The sequence below is a fragment of the Falco rusticolus genome, chromosome 11, assembly GCF_015220075.1.
Source record: "Falco rusticolus isolate bFalRus1 chromosome 11, bFalRus1.pri, whole genome shotgun sequence".
Taxonomy (NCBI): Eukaryota; Metazoa; Chordata; class Aves; order Falconiformes; family Falconidae; genus Falco; species Falco rusticolus.
The window spans coordinates 29770481-29786674 of record NC_051197.1 but is presented as its reverse complement, the minus strand read 5'-3'; the positions used below and the strand labels follow the sequence as shown (position 1 = coordinate 29786674).

The window sequence follows — 16194 nt, the reverse complement described above, 5'->3', positions numbered from 1 at the left end:
CTTGTTTTGAAAAAAAAGAGTTGCCTTCTGCTTTCAGACCCGCTTGAAGCACTGAGAGCACTTGCAGACTAAAGTAACACGGTGTCGGCCCCTCGTACCTCACTACCAGCACCAGGAGCCCCGTCTCCACTGTCTTTGCCAGCAGCTCAGGGCTCTTCCTTGCTTTTTATACGCAATCACAACTTTACGAGGTCAAGTAGAAATCAGACATTTAATGAGTTTCCGCCCAGGAAACTCAAACTCTCCAGCTTTCATCCTTTTCTTTGTATTTTAAAACAGAGCCACAGTTCCTTCTGTTTTCCTTGGTACAGGATATATACTGAACTAGGGGAACATTTTTCATTTCCTCAGTTATGTTTATTTTTAGCTTGGTTTTATTTTGAGTGTGTTTTATTTTATGTTAGCATATGCTGGGAAATGCCTTGGCAAGTTAACAGGAAAGGTGCTACAGAATGCAATCTGCATTGTGTTTGTCTTTCCTGTGTGAGTGCCCTCCTCTGCTCCCCCAAAAGTGGGTTTAGTGCATCAAGAGGAGTCTGGTTTAGATTCCTTTTGTATGGAGAGTGGAAGCTGGGGAGAGAAAATAAGATGGAGGGCGGCATTGTTTACATGTTTTCAATTGCTAAACTTTATCCAGGAAAGAGAAGAGGGCCATTTCCCAAGTAGGTTTTATTTGGCTTGTTTTCTTTCTTTCAACTGCCAAATTTATGAAGGATCAACTTGTGAACTGTGTCTGTGCTCGGGTGAAAATTTGTGGGGACCCTGGGTGGAGATGCTGGTGTTTCATTTCCTTCCCTCTGGTCTAGGGTGCCCTGTGGTCAGGGACCATGCACAAAGTGGATTGACCCTTATGTGGGCATACCAAGGTCACCTCTGATGGGCTGAGCCGTGCTTGGGTCAAGATGTACCTCCATCCCCACTCCATCCTCCCAGTGTCTGCCCAGGCTCTGCAGGGGTGGTGCAGCTGGCTTTGGGAGCTGTGTCTGCCTCACGTATCGCCTGAAGGTCTGGTCCCTGCCTCTTCCAGGCAAATGCAGCCTCATCAGAACAGGCTGTGACTGCACTGCACCACGCGTATCCTTTCTCCTTGGCCTGGAGGAAAACGCCTCCTGAGAATGAATCTGAGGATCAGCTGTCCTGCGGCATGGGCTCACCTCGGCCTCTGCTTCTGCCCTTGAGACTTCTCCAGGTGCCTCTCCTCTGGCATTAAATCCCGTTGACCTCTAGCACTTCTCTGGTGGGTCCCTGGCTGGCTGACGAGCAGCAGTTGCCAAGGCTCTACTGTAGGACTTGATCATTTGCTTCAGCTGGTGGCTTCAGTGTCCATCTGGAGGTGACAAGGGAAGCCCTCGGAGCACAGGGACTATTTTCGTGGGCTGCCCCATTCTGTTTGCTCTCTGCAGCCTAGTCACCTTCTGGAGTTTAATGCTTTGCATATGGGCTTCTTTTAGGATGCGTAAGGCATCTTCTGTCTTTCCCTGACACTGGCTAGTCTCACCTAGAAAAAAAATATCTCCCAACACAAAGGCTTTTCACAAATTTGATCCCTAGTCCAACATGGCAGCTGACCAGCTTAGAAATGAGGTGCTTGGTGTCACCTCATGGAAAGGGCCACCTGGTCTGACAAACTTGTTCCAAGAATGGCCAACCCCCAATACATTGAGGGAAGGTGAATTGCAACACAGAGTAGTTGTGTGAGGTGCAAGGCAGCTTTTCTTCCTGACCTTGGCATGGCTCCTGACGAAACCCTGAAGCTTGATCTTGATTCCTTATTCTCTTACCAGTACGGGCATTGCATGAATCCCACAAACCCTTCCCTCCTTCCCACGTCCATTGAAGAAGGGAACGAGTGCTGGGAGACCCTGAGGTTTGCCTGCAAAGCCCTCAGTGTACCACTGCCGCCAGCCTGCCCCCATTCTGCCTTGCTTTCCCTAGCATCATGTACAGGCACTGGCATTTTTCACAGAAACTGGATGAAACATGTCCTTTAGAAGGCTCTCTTATCTCACGTTACAGGCTGCAGGAGGTGATGAGTCCACCATCACCCTTGCTGAGCTATTCTATATCCAGTAACCCTCTCCGGAGGAATTTGCCTCCTATTTCAATATGAAAGTTGTTGCTTTTGCTCCATCCCTGTTGAAAGGTCTAAGTGCCTCCTGTCAGCAGGTGACTTTCCTGTGTATCTGTGTCTGTACAGAGTGATCAGATCCTCTCCTTATCTTCTCTCTGTCGTGATAAATACGTTTTTCTCCTTAAATCTTATAGCATAAGTCTTGCAGTCCAGCTGTGGCTTCTGCTTGCCAGCTCCCTTTTGAAATCCCTCTGCTATTTCTATGTCCATCGTGGTGATGGATGTGGATCAGAAGTGAATTGCTCTGGACAAGATAGGAGGTGGTAGAAATGAGGTACGGTCTGTTGTTGTGGGGATCAGATATGGATAAAGGTGTTCTCTGGAACAGCTGAATATGCACCCTCGAGGAATACTGGCAGGTAAATCCCACTTGTGTGCTGGCCTCGCAATAGGCAGGTGGACCATCTGCCTTCAGGAAGGAGTCAGGCCAGCTGCCCTCAGGAGTGATGCAGGTATGGTCTGTCCTGCCTCAGCTGGGAAGCTGACTGGACCAAACGTGACATCCCATTCAGCCTCATTTTCTGTGCTTCTATCAATGTGTTTTGATGTAGCAAACGGCAAAAAAACATGGAAAGAAATTGGAAAATATATGAAGATCGAACAGCTCTTGCTTCTTCTCCCTTTGCCTTTACGGCTATGGAGGAGCCAACAGGACATTTGACATCTTACTGTTGCCTCTTCTCTGTGAGGTAGATGACAGCCGATGACTCACAGGGATGTTATTTTTTGCCAAGTTTCTTTAGGAGTCACGTACAGAAGCAAACAGCTTTTCTTGAGATGGCAACCTCAATGAAGATCGTAATCAAGAAGCATCACCACTGTTGGGTCTGTACACGTAGCCTGCTCCCACAAGGACGGTTGCCATCAGATTTACTGGAAAAGTGAGACCTTTCCCCTTCGTGAGAAACATGCCTGAAGGGAGAAATTCCCAAGTATTTCCAAAACACGTTTTCTCACTTCCTAGCTATTCTCTTTTGCTAGACCACATTGGGGTAAACACTTTTTATCTCATTGGTGTTCAATGCTACAATTCAGACTCCACCAGACTACATGCAGTGACTACTTTTAACTTCAGGAGATTTGGCTGAAGCCTTTACCCTTCCATCAACATCTTCTATAACCTCCCCCCCCTCCCCAAAAATTTGCACCATGAGATGAACTTCTTATAATGATTTTCCCCTGTTAGAGTTGGAGCTTGATGATAAGGGTTGTTTTAGCAGCAATCTTTGGGTTGAAAGTTTGGGTAGATACTACAGCAATTTATGGGTGATTTATTATACTTTAGGCAGCTGCACTGTATTTGGCTTGGCTTAGCATTGAGTTGGGTAAATCCGTCAATATTTTTCTGGGTTCCATGAAATAATTGCTGTAAAATGCAAAATTGCAGCTTTTCAGGATTTGGGGTTTGTCACAATAAAATGATGTCTCCCTGCCAGCATTGCCACCTCTGGCTCCATGTGCTTCATTGCTGGCAGTTGCCTCCTGCTTTTGTTCTAGAAAGATGAAGGATCTCAAAGGAAAAGTTATGCTCTGGTTTATAGAACTGGTCACATTTCAGAACAAAGCTCTTATCATTCCAGAGCAGTTAGGGTCATTGCTAGGCAGAATTTCACAAATTTCCAGATCTGAAACTTTCTTTGATGTATGAGTTATGGGACTTGGTGAGCCCAGAAAATCACGCAGGCTGGTGCTGATGTGGAATAAGTAGAGAAGAAAAATCTTGCTATTTTGTAAAAGTGTTGTTGACAAATCATTAGTTTGAGTTTCAAAAGATGCTGGGATAAAAATGGAAAATTTTTTGGAAGTTTCATGCAGGAAAAAAAAAACCAACAACCACCAATGTATTGGCTTGTCCCGCATCTTATACGGCCTGAATCAGAAATGGGCAAAAGTCAGGAGTTTGCAGCTGCGATACAGGAATTTCATTTATCATCAAAAGGAGAAAGAGCTCCTTCATGCTGAGATCAGAACTGGGCTAACTGCACCATTTCCTCGTCCAGCCTTCGTTAGGTTGTTCCAGCGGCTGGGAGCAGTGATTTATTCCATCACTTTACCCGAACCCTGGTAAGGCATGTGGGGGCCGGGCTACATGGCTTTTTTTTTTTTTTTTTTTTTTTTTTTTTTCCTGCCTGCTTTTCTGTGCCATCAGGCTCAAGGTTGTCTTGGCCCAGAGTATTACACTGATAGTCATGATGATGTTGATAATAATAAAAGAAGTCATCAAGGGAAAGTTTGTTAGTAGAGATTATATATATTTTTTTTTTTTTTTTTTTTTTGTTAAGCTTACTGATATATTTGAGAAAATCAGACAGCTTTCAGTGATTTGAGCCCCTCTTCAAGTCTGGAATAGCAGCACCAGACTTCAAAGCTACATATAGGATGAGAACAACTTGTCAGAACTTAGTTGGTAGGTCTCAGATCATTTCCAAAATAAAACCCAGTGTGTATTTGTGGGTTAGTCACAGAGCAAATGGTGATAAGTTAGTTACCTTTTGGGGCAAAGAGAAAGCTAGTGATTTCTGAAATATATCTATATGCACATAAAGAATGTGTGCGTATTTGTGTGGTGTATACAAAAAGAAAGATTTTGATGTTATGCCCTATAATTATCAATCCCTTATGTACAACTAATCTAGTTAACGTTTTGCATATATAATAATACAGTAAGAAACTTGCTGATCTTTTAATCTACTTTATACCAGCATTGCTGGTTATGTTTCTGAGCCGGTAGAAAACCAAAATACACCCAGTAGTGCTGAAAAGGATCAGTGCTTTGTTACTTGTGATGTAATAACAACGTACTGCTGCTCCACCAGTGCCAGCAGAGCTGCTCCAACCAAGCACTTGGCCTGGCTGGATGTGCCCAGCGGGTGCCACCAACTGTCCCTCAAACCGCTGCTGTGATGGGTGCACACTCTGTAACTCAACCCAACATCACGAGCAGACCAAGTTATGTGTCTTGGGGTCCTGGTGTGGCCACCCAGCTGACCTGTAGCCTACAGCCACTCAGTGAACCCGCTGCTCATGTCCCAGCTTCACTTCTAAACATGTGGTCTGTGATTTGGCTAGATAACCTCCGTGTGCCCGGATGCACGCAGGGGTAAGGACTTCCTTGTGGTGCTGTGTCGATGTAGCACTGTGGTAGGAGGGATGCTGCACACCAGCTGCGTCTCCCCACATACCCATGGCTGGTAAGGAAGAGGATGGGATGCGGGACCAAGGCTGCTCAGCCCCTTTGGCACACGCGCGTGCAGAGACACACACATGAGGAGGTTTAGGACAGTGGCTCTGTCACGGGGAGGTGGAGTCGGGGACGGCAGCATGTGTGCATGCGTGTGCCGGGGGCACAGGCAGGGAGCAAAGCAACTGCCCAGAGAAGGTGACTGCGGGAGGGGAGGGGAGAGGGCTACAATTGGTACCAGATGCCCTCAGAAGCTAATGACCTGACAAACGCTGTGCTCATAAAACAAATTCTTTAAAAAGGAAGCAAATGGAAATATAAGCTAGTGAAAGAATTTGCAGCAGCTGCCCTGAAACCATTTCTCACTTCATAAACAGGTCTGCATTGAAAAAACAGCCCCTTTCTTCTTGTTCTTCTTTGTGGTCCCCTCCTGTGCCCACCGGCTCTTTCAGGGCTGTGGCCTACAGGTTTCCACCGTGTCTTTGGCTCGGTGGACTTGTCCAGAGTCAACAGCACATTGCGTTCTCTTAATGTCTGTGTCGGCACCAATATTTTTTTTAATTTTTTTTTTATATTTTTTTGTGTGTGTATGTCGTTTGTGGGATTTCTAGCTGTGCATCTTTGGCTGGAGAGATTGAGCGAAGGCAAGAGGCAAAGGCTGCCTCTGCTTCCCCTGCGTGAAATGCAGCGCGCAAAAGCTGTCAGCAGTCCCGTGCAAAGCAGGGAGCAGAGGGGAGGCAGTCGGGTACAGCTCCCTCCCTTCTCTCCCCAGTTATTGCCTGAAGCTGCAGCACCTCTGGCCCCTGCCTCAGGAGGGCTGATGTCAGTTTTTGCACCTATGTAACCTGGTAGAAGATAGAGCCTAGCCACCAGATAACCAAGGCGTTTTCCTGTGGGAGCTGTCGTGTCAACCCCATATTTTGGCCTTATTCTATCCCAGGTATCACAGAATGGTCAGGGATGGAAGGGATCTCTGGAGATCATTTGGTCCGACCCCCTACTAAAGCAGGTCCACCCAGGGCAGGTCACACAGAACCACATCCAGGCAGGTTTTGGATGTCTCTAGAGAAGGAGACTCCACAGCCTCTCTGGGCAGCCTGTTCCATGCTCTGGTAATTAATCTACTGGCTGCATTTCACTGATGGAGGCCATAGTCCTCTGGCCAGCACTCCACTAGGGGGTTACTTGTGATGCTTAACTCAGTGGTACCTAACAGCTGGTCCCTGGTGGGAAGCTGCTGTGGTGAGGGGTGCTGTCTATTCCCAAGGGACAGGTGACACATAGCAAGCTTCCCTGGGACCTTCTGTAACTTGAGGTGGTGCACATCTCACCTTGGTGGCCACAGCTGAGTCTGTAGAGCTGGACAGGTGTGTCTTGAGATGGTCTTGATCCCAAAGAGCATGGCATCAACGTGGACAGGCTTGAAATGCTACATGGGCTTGTGGGAAGAGCAGAGGTGCTGAAGACCAGCAAAGCAGAGTGGGGTGGAGGAGACAGCTGCAGAATGTCCAGTTCCTCCCTTCCATCACAGGCCATGGTGTAGCTGTGTGGACGTGAAGCTCAGGCAACTCTGCTGCCAGGTCTGGAGGGGACTGGACACAGTTTGAAGAACGTCTTGTGGATGGTTCCCTAATGTCTGCAGAGGTTTCTTCTCCAGCTTTCTTCTTTCCTTGCAGGTGGAGAATCCTCTGTGGATTCTCTGATGTCTAATACAGGTTTTGACATACCCGTGACCCTTCTATCAGCAGAGGCTTTAAAAAAGTTTCTTCATCTTTTCCTGACCACCTGTTGCTGCAAATCTTGTCTTATTCTGAGCTAAGGCTGACTGAAATTGAGGTGGGATTCAGAAATTACCAGGAAGGAGAAACACCCAGTGTTACTGTCTGGGCTTTGTTGCCTTTGGGAAGTGCAGATCTCTTGCTGCTCACTGTCTGTCCCCAAACACTAGTGTCTGAGACATGCGTGAGCGGAGTATGTGTGGGAGGACACATGTGAGTGAGGTGTACTCCCTACGGCATTGCAAAGTGCAGTTTCAGGTCTCTTGCCACAAGTTCTCTGGTGTCCAGTATGATTTGAGCACATTGGAGATGAGAAATTGTCACGTGGTAGAGACCAGCTTGCTGCTGAAAAAGCTGCAGCTCTCAGGAGGGTGCTACAATGCCTGCTGTTGGTAGCCTTACTCCTTGTGCGTTCAGGAGTGCTGCCTGAGAAGGACCACCTGACACCAACTTCCCCATTTTGGCCATGGGAGAGTTGTGGCCCTGCTGGATATGTCATCTGCCTGCCCTCTCCCTGTCACCTCCTTCCTGTTGCTCTCTTGGTCCACTTGCAGTGAGCACCACCAGCCCCTTTGGTGCCAGGCTGTGTGCGGGCTCCATGCAATATAGTCAGCACGCCCTGGGGCAGAGGAGCTGGCTGTAGGCAGAAAAGTCCCACCAGACAGCACAGATTTTGGAAGAACCATTGTTGGCTGTGCCTCCTTCCATCAGCTTGGAAGGACACAATGGTCTGTGGGAAGGTGTCGGCTGGGGTTGGGCCAAGGTCCAAAAAAACGAACCCTCCTGGCATCATTGTCAGGTGCACATCTCTGTAGGTATCTGTGACCTGCTGAGCATCCCATCCAGTTGCCACTTGGAGAGAAGCCCTCCTTGCTGAAGAAGCCTTGGGGATCCACTTGTTGATTTCTTTCCTCTTCTCCCCCATAGCTGTGTCCACGGTGCCTGTGCAGGATCGGGAAGCTGCACACGGGCGCTGCTTGCTCACGCTGCCACCCTCAACTGTACCTCCAACAGCCCACGGCACATGGCGTGCACTGTCACCTGCGAAAAGGGCTTCATCCTACGCTCTGGCAATGGGAAGAGCCTGGGCTCAACGCGGGTGAGTGGACCTCATGGTGGGGGCGACCTTACATCTCGCTGGACTGAGTGCTAGTTAAAAAAGATTTAACCACCACGAAGTGGTTTGGAATGACCCCAGGACACCTCGTACCTCCAGCCCTAACCTCCTTGCTTCTTTTTTAATAAACGCCATCCCAATGGAGGCTGTGGTGCTGGACCTCTGTGCTGGTGGTCCTGCTCTGGAGAGCCCTCTCTTCCCTCGCTGCAGTCCTAGATCTCCCAGCCCAGTGCTGCCTGCAGACCATGGCTCTGCCAGGCTAAAAGCTGCTGCAGGGGGTGTCCTAAACCAGGGTGATGCACTCCCACGGAGGGAGAGGTAGACGTTTCTGTTCTCCAGATCGGCGCTGCTGGGAGGGTTAAACATCCCTGGGATGTTTTCTCTCTTAAAGTTGAAGTTAGTGGCTCAGGAAAAAATGAAGTCATTGTGGAGCGACTATATTTAGAGGCAGCCGACAGCACGGAGAGTTTTTCTTCCTTTGTGTTGCATTGCAATAAAGCTGCCCATGCCAGCAGGGCAGCGCAAAGGTCACTATGAAAGAGTTTGTCCCGCTTTCCATAGGGCTGGGGGATGTCTTGTAAAAGCTACAAACCAGCGTGGCTTTTAGCTGTTGGGAGAGGAGACCTGGGACCAATGTGTCCTTGGGAGCTGAGCTTCCTTGGGTCTGCGCAGTCACCTTGGCAGGGTTGTGGGCACAGTGTGTCCCATCCTTAGGCTGTTCCTGGAGGGGGAACAGGCGTCTCCGGGGCTGAGCTGGTCCCCGTGCCAGCCTGAGCAAGAGCGTGAACTCACAGGGGGTGGAGACAGATGGAGGTGAGTCAGGCCATGTCAGCAGGGTGGACCTTCCCTCTCCTTGGAGAGCTGCAAGCACTCGTGGTGCCTGGCGGGCAGGTTTCCCGTGCTGCAGCCATCGGTGTGTGCCGAAGGAGAGATGGGTGCTGGGAAGTGCAGTGGGGCAGCTGGGGATGCACTGCTTGGCCCCTCGTCATGGGGGAGGTTATTAATTACACGGCCACACAGCTCTGTGGGCCAAGGCATGCCCAGGGAAAACAAAATGTTCCCGTTCTCTGAAATGAAACCGCACAGAATAAATCTGCCTCGGGTGACAGTTTTCCTGTGTTTGGCAGCGAGATGGGAAACTTCTGGACAGAGCTTCACGATGTGGCTGTCACAGCAGATGGTAGCTTGCGAGCGCCCTGCCCTGAGCCCTCCAGTGATGTTGCTGGTTTGGCTATGTGACCCTACTCATCTTGAGGCATTTTAGGAAAATGCGCGCAACTCTCCCCTGAGCATCCTCTCCACTTGGATCAGCTACACCATGATCCTGTTGCACACCCAAGAGTACCAGACCCAAATCTAGCAATGTCCTTCAGAGTCACCACGTCCAGGTTCAATCAAAACATGTTGGCTGGAAGGACAGGTCACACATTTGATTGTCCAAGCAGCGTGGTTGTACTCAGCTGGTAAAGAGGCCTGCAGGAATGGTGTTAGTGGTTTGGGAGTGGAAATCACAGTTGGGGTTGGAAGGGACCTTTAGAAGATCATCTTAGTCCAGCCCCCCTGACATGGCTAGGGACACCTTTTCACTAGACCAGGTTGCTCACGGCACACGGTCACCCACCACTGTTTTGATGAAGTCCGTGGCACACGTTGATCATATTTAGTGGTGGAATCACTGGGGGTTAAGTTCTCATGCAGTCCTCAGCTGTGTAAGATGGGCCATGTATTTAGGATTTGTAAATGAGGTGATACAAACCTCTGATTTCTGTGGGGTCTGTGGGCTGAGGCATGAGAATTGGTGCGTTTAGGGAAAAACAATCAACAGGACAGCTGCCTGTCAGCAGCTGAAGTAAGATTTGATCTTTTAGAGGGGAAAACTGCAGCACACCGAGCTGGGAATAACTTGTAGCTCAGAAGGTGGGTAGTGTATCTTGAAGGGATTTTCGTTTTTCCCTTAAAGTGCTCTGGCACTGCTCAGACAGCGTGCATGCAGCTAACATTTTCTGGAATGCAAGCAGTTACAGACCGAGAATCAGAAGGTTTCTTGTGCAGGTGGCTTGCACGTTACCCCAAGGGTCATTCACCACTTTCACACCCCAAACATCACCCCATGAACAGGTAAGGGCTTTGTGACTCCGTGTCTAGAGCGGGGAGAAAGGGGGCACTGGGGGAAAGCTCTCCTTGTCCTGAGCCCTGGGTCAGCCCTTTCTGCTGTGGTGGCAAACCAGTAGGTTAAAGCTCACTCACAGGACTCTGATGGAGCCTTGCTTTCTCTGCAGCAGGAGGTGGTGCTGACATGCAACTCGGGACAGTGGGACAGATCTGTGACTTGTGACCCTGTCGACTGCAGTGTCCCTGACCAGTCCCACGTGTACTACGCTGAGTTCTCCTGCCCCAAGGGGACCACCTACCTGCAGAGATGCTCATTCTCCTGCATCCACCCAGCCAAGCTTCAAGGTATGGTCTGGAGCGCTGAGAGATTTAACCACCCTTTTCGGTGCCACCTTTCCGTGCCCTGTCCTAAGCTGGTCAAACAGAGCATTGCTATTTTGAATTTCCCAGTTATTTTGGCTTCTTCTAGGCAGGTGGGCTCTTTTGACACTTCCTGAAATAGTGGGCATCCTTCCACCACCTTGAGCGGAGATACCATAGTGTGGGGTTATTCCCTCTGACTCCCATCCCTTGGCTGGCAGCCCTTATCCATCCACCTCAGGGTATAGGGATGTCTTCTGATAGCCGGTGAGGTCTGGCAGCCTCCAGTACTATGGGCAAAAAGGAGTCAAGAAGCGTGGAGGCAGCCAGCACGAGCAGACAGGGAGGACTTCAGAGAGCCAGAAGTGGCTCAGTGCCTGGTGGCGGTGGAAAAGCCTGTGGTTCAGGAGGCCAGGGGCTGTATAAAGCTGTAGAGACTGATGCCCACAGCTGCGGAGCAGTCTGGGAGATGTTCACCACCCAGACACACAGCAGTCCCCCAGACATGCCATGGCCTGGCTTTCATTCTGCCGACTCCATCGATAGCCGCAGGAATGTTTTTAAGCCAAGGCGGAGAAAGAGAGCTACTGTTCCTGTCTATACAGGGCTGAGCTGGATGGGATTTCGGGAGTAATTGCCTTGACAGCTTCAAGCATTGGGACTTTATGTGAGTTTCCACCAGTGCCTTCGCTCTGAACAATCACATACAACAAATCATTTTAATGGGTGCCCTATTTTATGGAGACATTTATAGCCGAACTGTATGAAAATCTTTTTCTTTTTTTTTTTTTTTCTTTCCCCCCCCCCTCTTTTTTTCAAAGTTAAATCTAAGGAGCAAAAACTGCGGAGAATTAAGGTCTCATTTCATGACAGGGGGGATGCCAGCAGATCCCCAGCGTGGGCTGATCAAAGGGTAGCACGTGAACAACGACCCAACAGCCTGCATCCTGCCCAAAAAGATGCCTGTTGCCCTGGGTGGGTCAGCTGAGGGCAGGGCTTTCATCTGATCTTTCACTCACAGCTGCCTCTGGTTCCCCCTGAAGTCAAGAGGAGGTCTGCTGTGCTCTCCCAGTGGGAAGGCGTCCCCTCGGTGGATAGCCCTGGGTGACTTCTGGTGGCTGACACGATGGCTGGTGGCGCTTGGCCAAGGCTGCTGAGCCGTGTGGGTGAACTCTTTGAGGTCCAGCCGACTCGGCTGAGCTGGTGAGGCAGGGACGTGCTTGATGCTTGCTCTCCCCAAAGGCTCTCCCCTTACAGGCAGGCTCTCAAGGCTAGTAAATGCTAAGAATAGGCAAGGAAAGGATGACACGGCTGCACGGCGCTCGGGTGTGGGGGATGACCCTCAGCAGTGCCAGCCTGCCAGGTACTCAAGCAATGAGCGGCGGCATGGTCCAAGAGCAGTTGTAGGCAGAGCAGTGACCCCATCAAAAGAAACTGATTCTTGAAGGGAGTGTGGAGCAGTCTGGCCGCACTGGGAACCTGCTGATCCAAACCTCTCAGCAGGAAGAGTAGTATTTGCTCCAGTCCAGCTTTTTTTTCTTGCTTAGCAGTTCCCAGTGAACCATTCATCATCCCCACCATGTGGGTGATGCAGTCCTGGACACTTACCACAGACACCCAGAGCTGTGCAGTTTTGGCCACCCATTAGCTGGGTCTACCAAATGACTTTTTCTTTAGAGGGACAACAAAGAGTTGGGCTGTAATATTCAACCCAAAGCTTCAGTAACGGGTGGTTTGAATTCCCAGTCACACCAGTTTAAGTCTCCCGCTGTCCTCCTGGCACTTCCCATCTTGGGCTGCACATGTAGCTCAGGGTATGACCGCTTGTAAGGGTAGGAAGAACAAGCTGCAAAAAGCACCTGGGGGGAATGAAGGTGGGCTGAACTACATATGACAGACAGGTGTCATTCACAAAAGCCCCCAGCCCACAGAAGGTTATGCGGAGACATCACCAGAGAGGGAGAAGTTTAAATGAAGGTTTGGGGGAGATTTGCAGAACCCAGATCCTTTCTCCATGCCCTAGGAGTTGTTCCTTCCCTGCTTCTATCTGCATTCAGGGAGTTTCTGCCCCAGCTTGACCAGGCATGCAATGGAGTCCATGGTCTTTGTATTTGTTGCCTCCCTTGGCAGCAGTATGCTTTCTAGCAAGAGGACTTTTGCTGGTTGCTCCGAGCTTCCCTCAGCAGGTCTCCATCCCTGAGTCATCTGTTAACCCCAACACACTTCTCTTCTGCGGTCAGGAACAAACCAGTGGCTGACCTGCTTGGAGGATGGTCTCTGGTCGCTCCCCGAAGCCTACTGCAAGCTGGAGTGTGATGCACCCCCTGCTGTGGCCAATGCCAAGCTCCTGGTCCCGCGGTGCCTGCAAGGGAACCACGATGTGGGCTCGGTCTGTCGCTACAAGTGCAAGCCTGGATACCACGTGGCCGAGAACGCAGCAGGCAAACCTAAGAAGTAAGTCTGTGGTGGGTCTGTTATCACAGTTGCCTTCCTCTTCTTCTCCCCACGGGAGCAAGGAAGAGAGGTGATGGTATGCTGGCAGTCTGATTTGATGGATACAAGGTAGTTCTCTCTGGTCATGCAGATTTCTTGAAATGCAAGCGGCATTCCCCTGGTTTAGGTGAAAGGAGGTGGGAACAAGGTGTAAACTGCTGTTACATGCACACATATGTTAAGTGCCTTAAATTAAAGCACGTGAATTCTCCCTTGCACCTCAATGTACTTGTCACTTGGTGAAAATGAAGCCTGTACAGAAGTGTTTGCAGGCTCTCAGGTAATTAGATGTAATAAGATGCTGGAAGATTCCTGGAGCTGCTCTCTTTCCTAGAAGCGATAAAACATAAATCAGGGCTATGGGTGTTGTAAGAATGAATGACTGCCTTTTGTCAGGGTTAACATTTTACCCCCTGTGCATCTTGGCTGAATTTAATCTCAAGCATTGGCATTTCAATTAGAGAAGATTTTTCCCGATGCTTCAGGGAATAATTCCTGGTGATTCACTAGCCCTGTTCCCAGCCAATATTGGGAGGCTGGGGGGTAAGCAGCACTATGTCTGCGATGCCTCCAGCTGAAGCCCCCTCGGGTATGGTCACTACAGATTCCCTGGCACTGGCTGGGTTCTCCCCAGAGTCTTGATGCTAGCCCAAATCAGGTAATTATGTGCTAATTGTTTAATGCCCCCTTCCAGTTTTAATTGGATGCAGACTTTGTCTCTACTTTGCTCTGGGGTAGGGTTGTTGTGCGCTGAGAAGCAGTTGCCAAATTTCTTGCCTCGTAATGAAGGAAGTGGTTTCTGTAAACAGTTTTTTGCAGTGTTAGGAGCATTTCTTGGGCCGAGGGGAGCTGGGCAAATTATGATTATGGGCTACGATCACATGGACTGCTTTGCAAACTGCAGAGCAACTTGCTTGCCTGTGGCATTTCAGGCGCTGGGCATGCAATCAGATCAACTCAGCTTGCAAAGTTAGGCCATCACAGTCATGCTGCAGCGACTGCTCATAAAAAAGATGCCCTCTGGGAGTTCCCAAGGCTCCTCTGATGTGTGTGTAACCACCATGGGTCTGAGCAGCCCGTGGGACGAGTCAAGGAAAATCATGCAAAGCGGTTTGTTTTCATAGCAATGCACAGTGACATAGCATTTTCACATTTGCTATTATCACTACTACTAATTCATCTAACATCTTTGATGGTAGAGTACGATCCTGTTATGGTAAGCAGAAAAAACTTTAACAGAAACAGAGAATTTGTTGCTTGCTTGTCATGCAGATTAGCTGCTTTTTGAGTGGCCTGATGCAAAGCAAAAGCCTTTCCTTGGAAGTGTAAATGTCAGCGTACTGTCTCATCTGGAGCTCTGGGTATATGCTCGCTCAGCATAAGTACAAACCCCTTGGCCCATGTAGTGAGTAGCAGCCACTAGCCAGTAAGCGGGCCAGTCGATTGCTGGAAATCCTTCTGGTGCTTCAGCCCTGGCAGGCGGAGGATGGGAGCTGCCAGAGTGAGAGGTTGCTTGCTTTGTTCAGTCCAGTTTTGGAGAAGGCGAGTTGTTGAAGGTGATGGAGAACTCTGGAAGGGACCAGCACTGGTGGGGTGCAGGTTCCTGATGTGCTGGTGTGCAAGCAGGGTCTCCGCTGATGATGGGGACAATCAAATTGTGGGGTCTTCTGAAGTCTTTCTGGGTTCAACAGACCGAGTTTTTGATCTGTTGTCTCCCTGTTGGCCATCAGCACAGCAAGCACCAGCCTTGCTCAGGGATTTAGTGCCGTACAGATATTGATGGGCATAAGAAAGCAAGACTTGCTCTGTGTACTATACATTGGACAAAAGTCAGGCACGATCCCCAGATGACACTGAAGACTTCTCATGCCAGCTAACCACTTCAGCCTTGGAAATACAGTCAGGTTCCCTTTGGATTATTCTTCTAGCTCTAGCGATTTGTTCTTTTTAGAGGGGGATGCTGGAGAGAGTACAACCCCCAGCTGGCCTTGCCAACAGCTGTGGGGCTCGGACTGTTCTCCAGGGAAGATGGAGAGGTGGCTTTGAGTGTCTGTGGGTTCCCAAGGGATCAGCCCTCTCTTCTGTTATGTGAAAGACATGCTCAGATTCTCACAGAATTGTTATAAGAAGCTCAGTCATTGCCTTCAAGGGTTGCTTGCAGGCACCTTTCCTTCAGGGATGGCTCTGGATCCCCCGTGGACAGGCACAGCAAGAGGAAATTCAACCCAGCCAGGACTCAGCATTGCCTCCTGACTAGCTGCTCTTTTGATCAGCCTTTTGCAGTGTCTTTTTCTCTCATTCACCTCTTAAAACACCACGGTTGCTACAGCTGGGTTGGGGACCGAAGGCCTGGGGCTTTGCTCCTTGGGTGGTAGGGCGACAGTGCCCAGCAGACCTGAGCTGTGGCTGGGATCCAGCTGTCTCGGTACAAGCTGTGATGCTCTCGGACACAGCTGCTCATGTGAGCCCCTCACTTCTGTTTCATTAGTTGAATTTTACCACATGGGCAGTAAGGATGCTTAGAAAGCTCCTGCAATCTTAGATGAAATTCATTTCCCATAGCATAAGTGGAAAAGAAAGGGGATGAAGAAACCCATTGTCTCCAAGAAGATGCTTTTATCTAGTAAACTGGGTGAGGAAAGGCCCTTCAGAAATTACTGTTTGTCAACAAGGGATTCTGGAGGAAATGCTGGTTTTATAATCAAGGTCCTGCCAGGGGTTTGCTGCCTTTCTGCTGGCAGGATCATCTGAATGATGATGCTGACATGAAGGGCAAAGCTTTGATGTTTCCTAAAGGAAATCTGTTTTCAGCTTGGAGAGTCCGCATAACAGCCTGGTTTCCAGCTGCCAAGCTATTTCACATCCAACTCCAAAATAATGGTAACAAGGGGAACTTAACGTATACATTTGAGCTTTGTATTGGGAGCTGTCTGGTTTTGGGTAGCATCTGTCCAAAGGCAGCACCAACTCACCCACCCGGATCTGTCAAGGAGCAGCGGCTGGCCTCGTCCACAGCTGCAGC

General features: G+C 49.5%; 1 protein-coding gene across 1 annotated transcript in view; it reads left to right on the top strand.

Moving 5' to 3' along the window:
- The window catches only part of PAPPA2 (pappalysin 2), a 93831-nt gene that overhangs the window by 51999 nt on the left and 25638 nt on the right, over positions 1-16194 (top strand). Inside the window, exons 14-16 of the mRNA XM_037404433.1 lie at positions 8018-8172; positions 10470-10664; positions 12920-13133. Coding sequence (XP_037260330.1) covers positions 8018-8172; positions 10470-10664; positions 12920-13133 — 564 coding nt within the window. The remainder of the gene's footprint in view (positions 1-8017; positions 8173-10469; positions 10665-12919; positions 13134-16194) is intronic.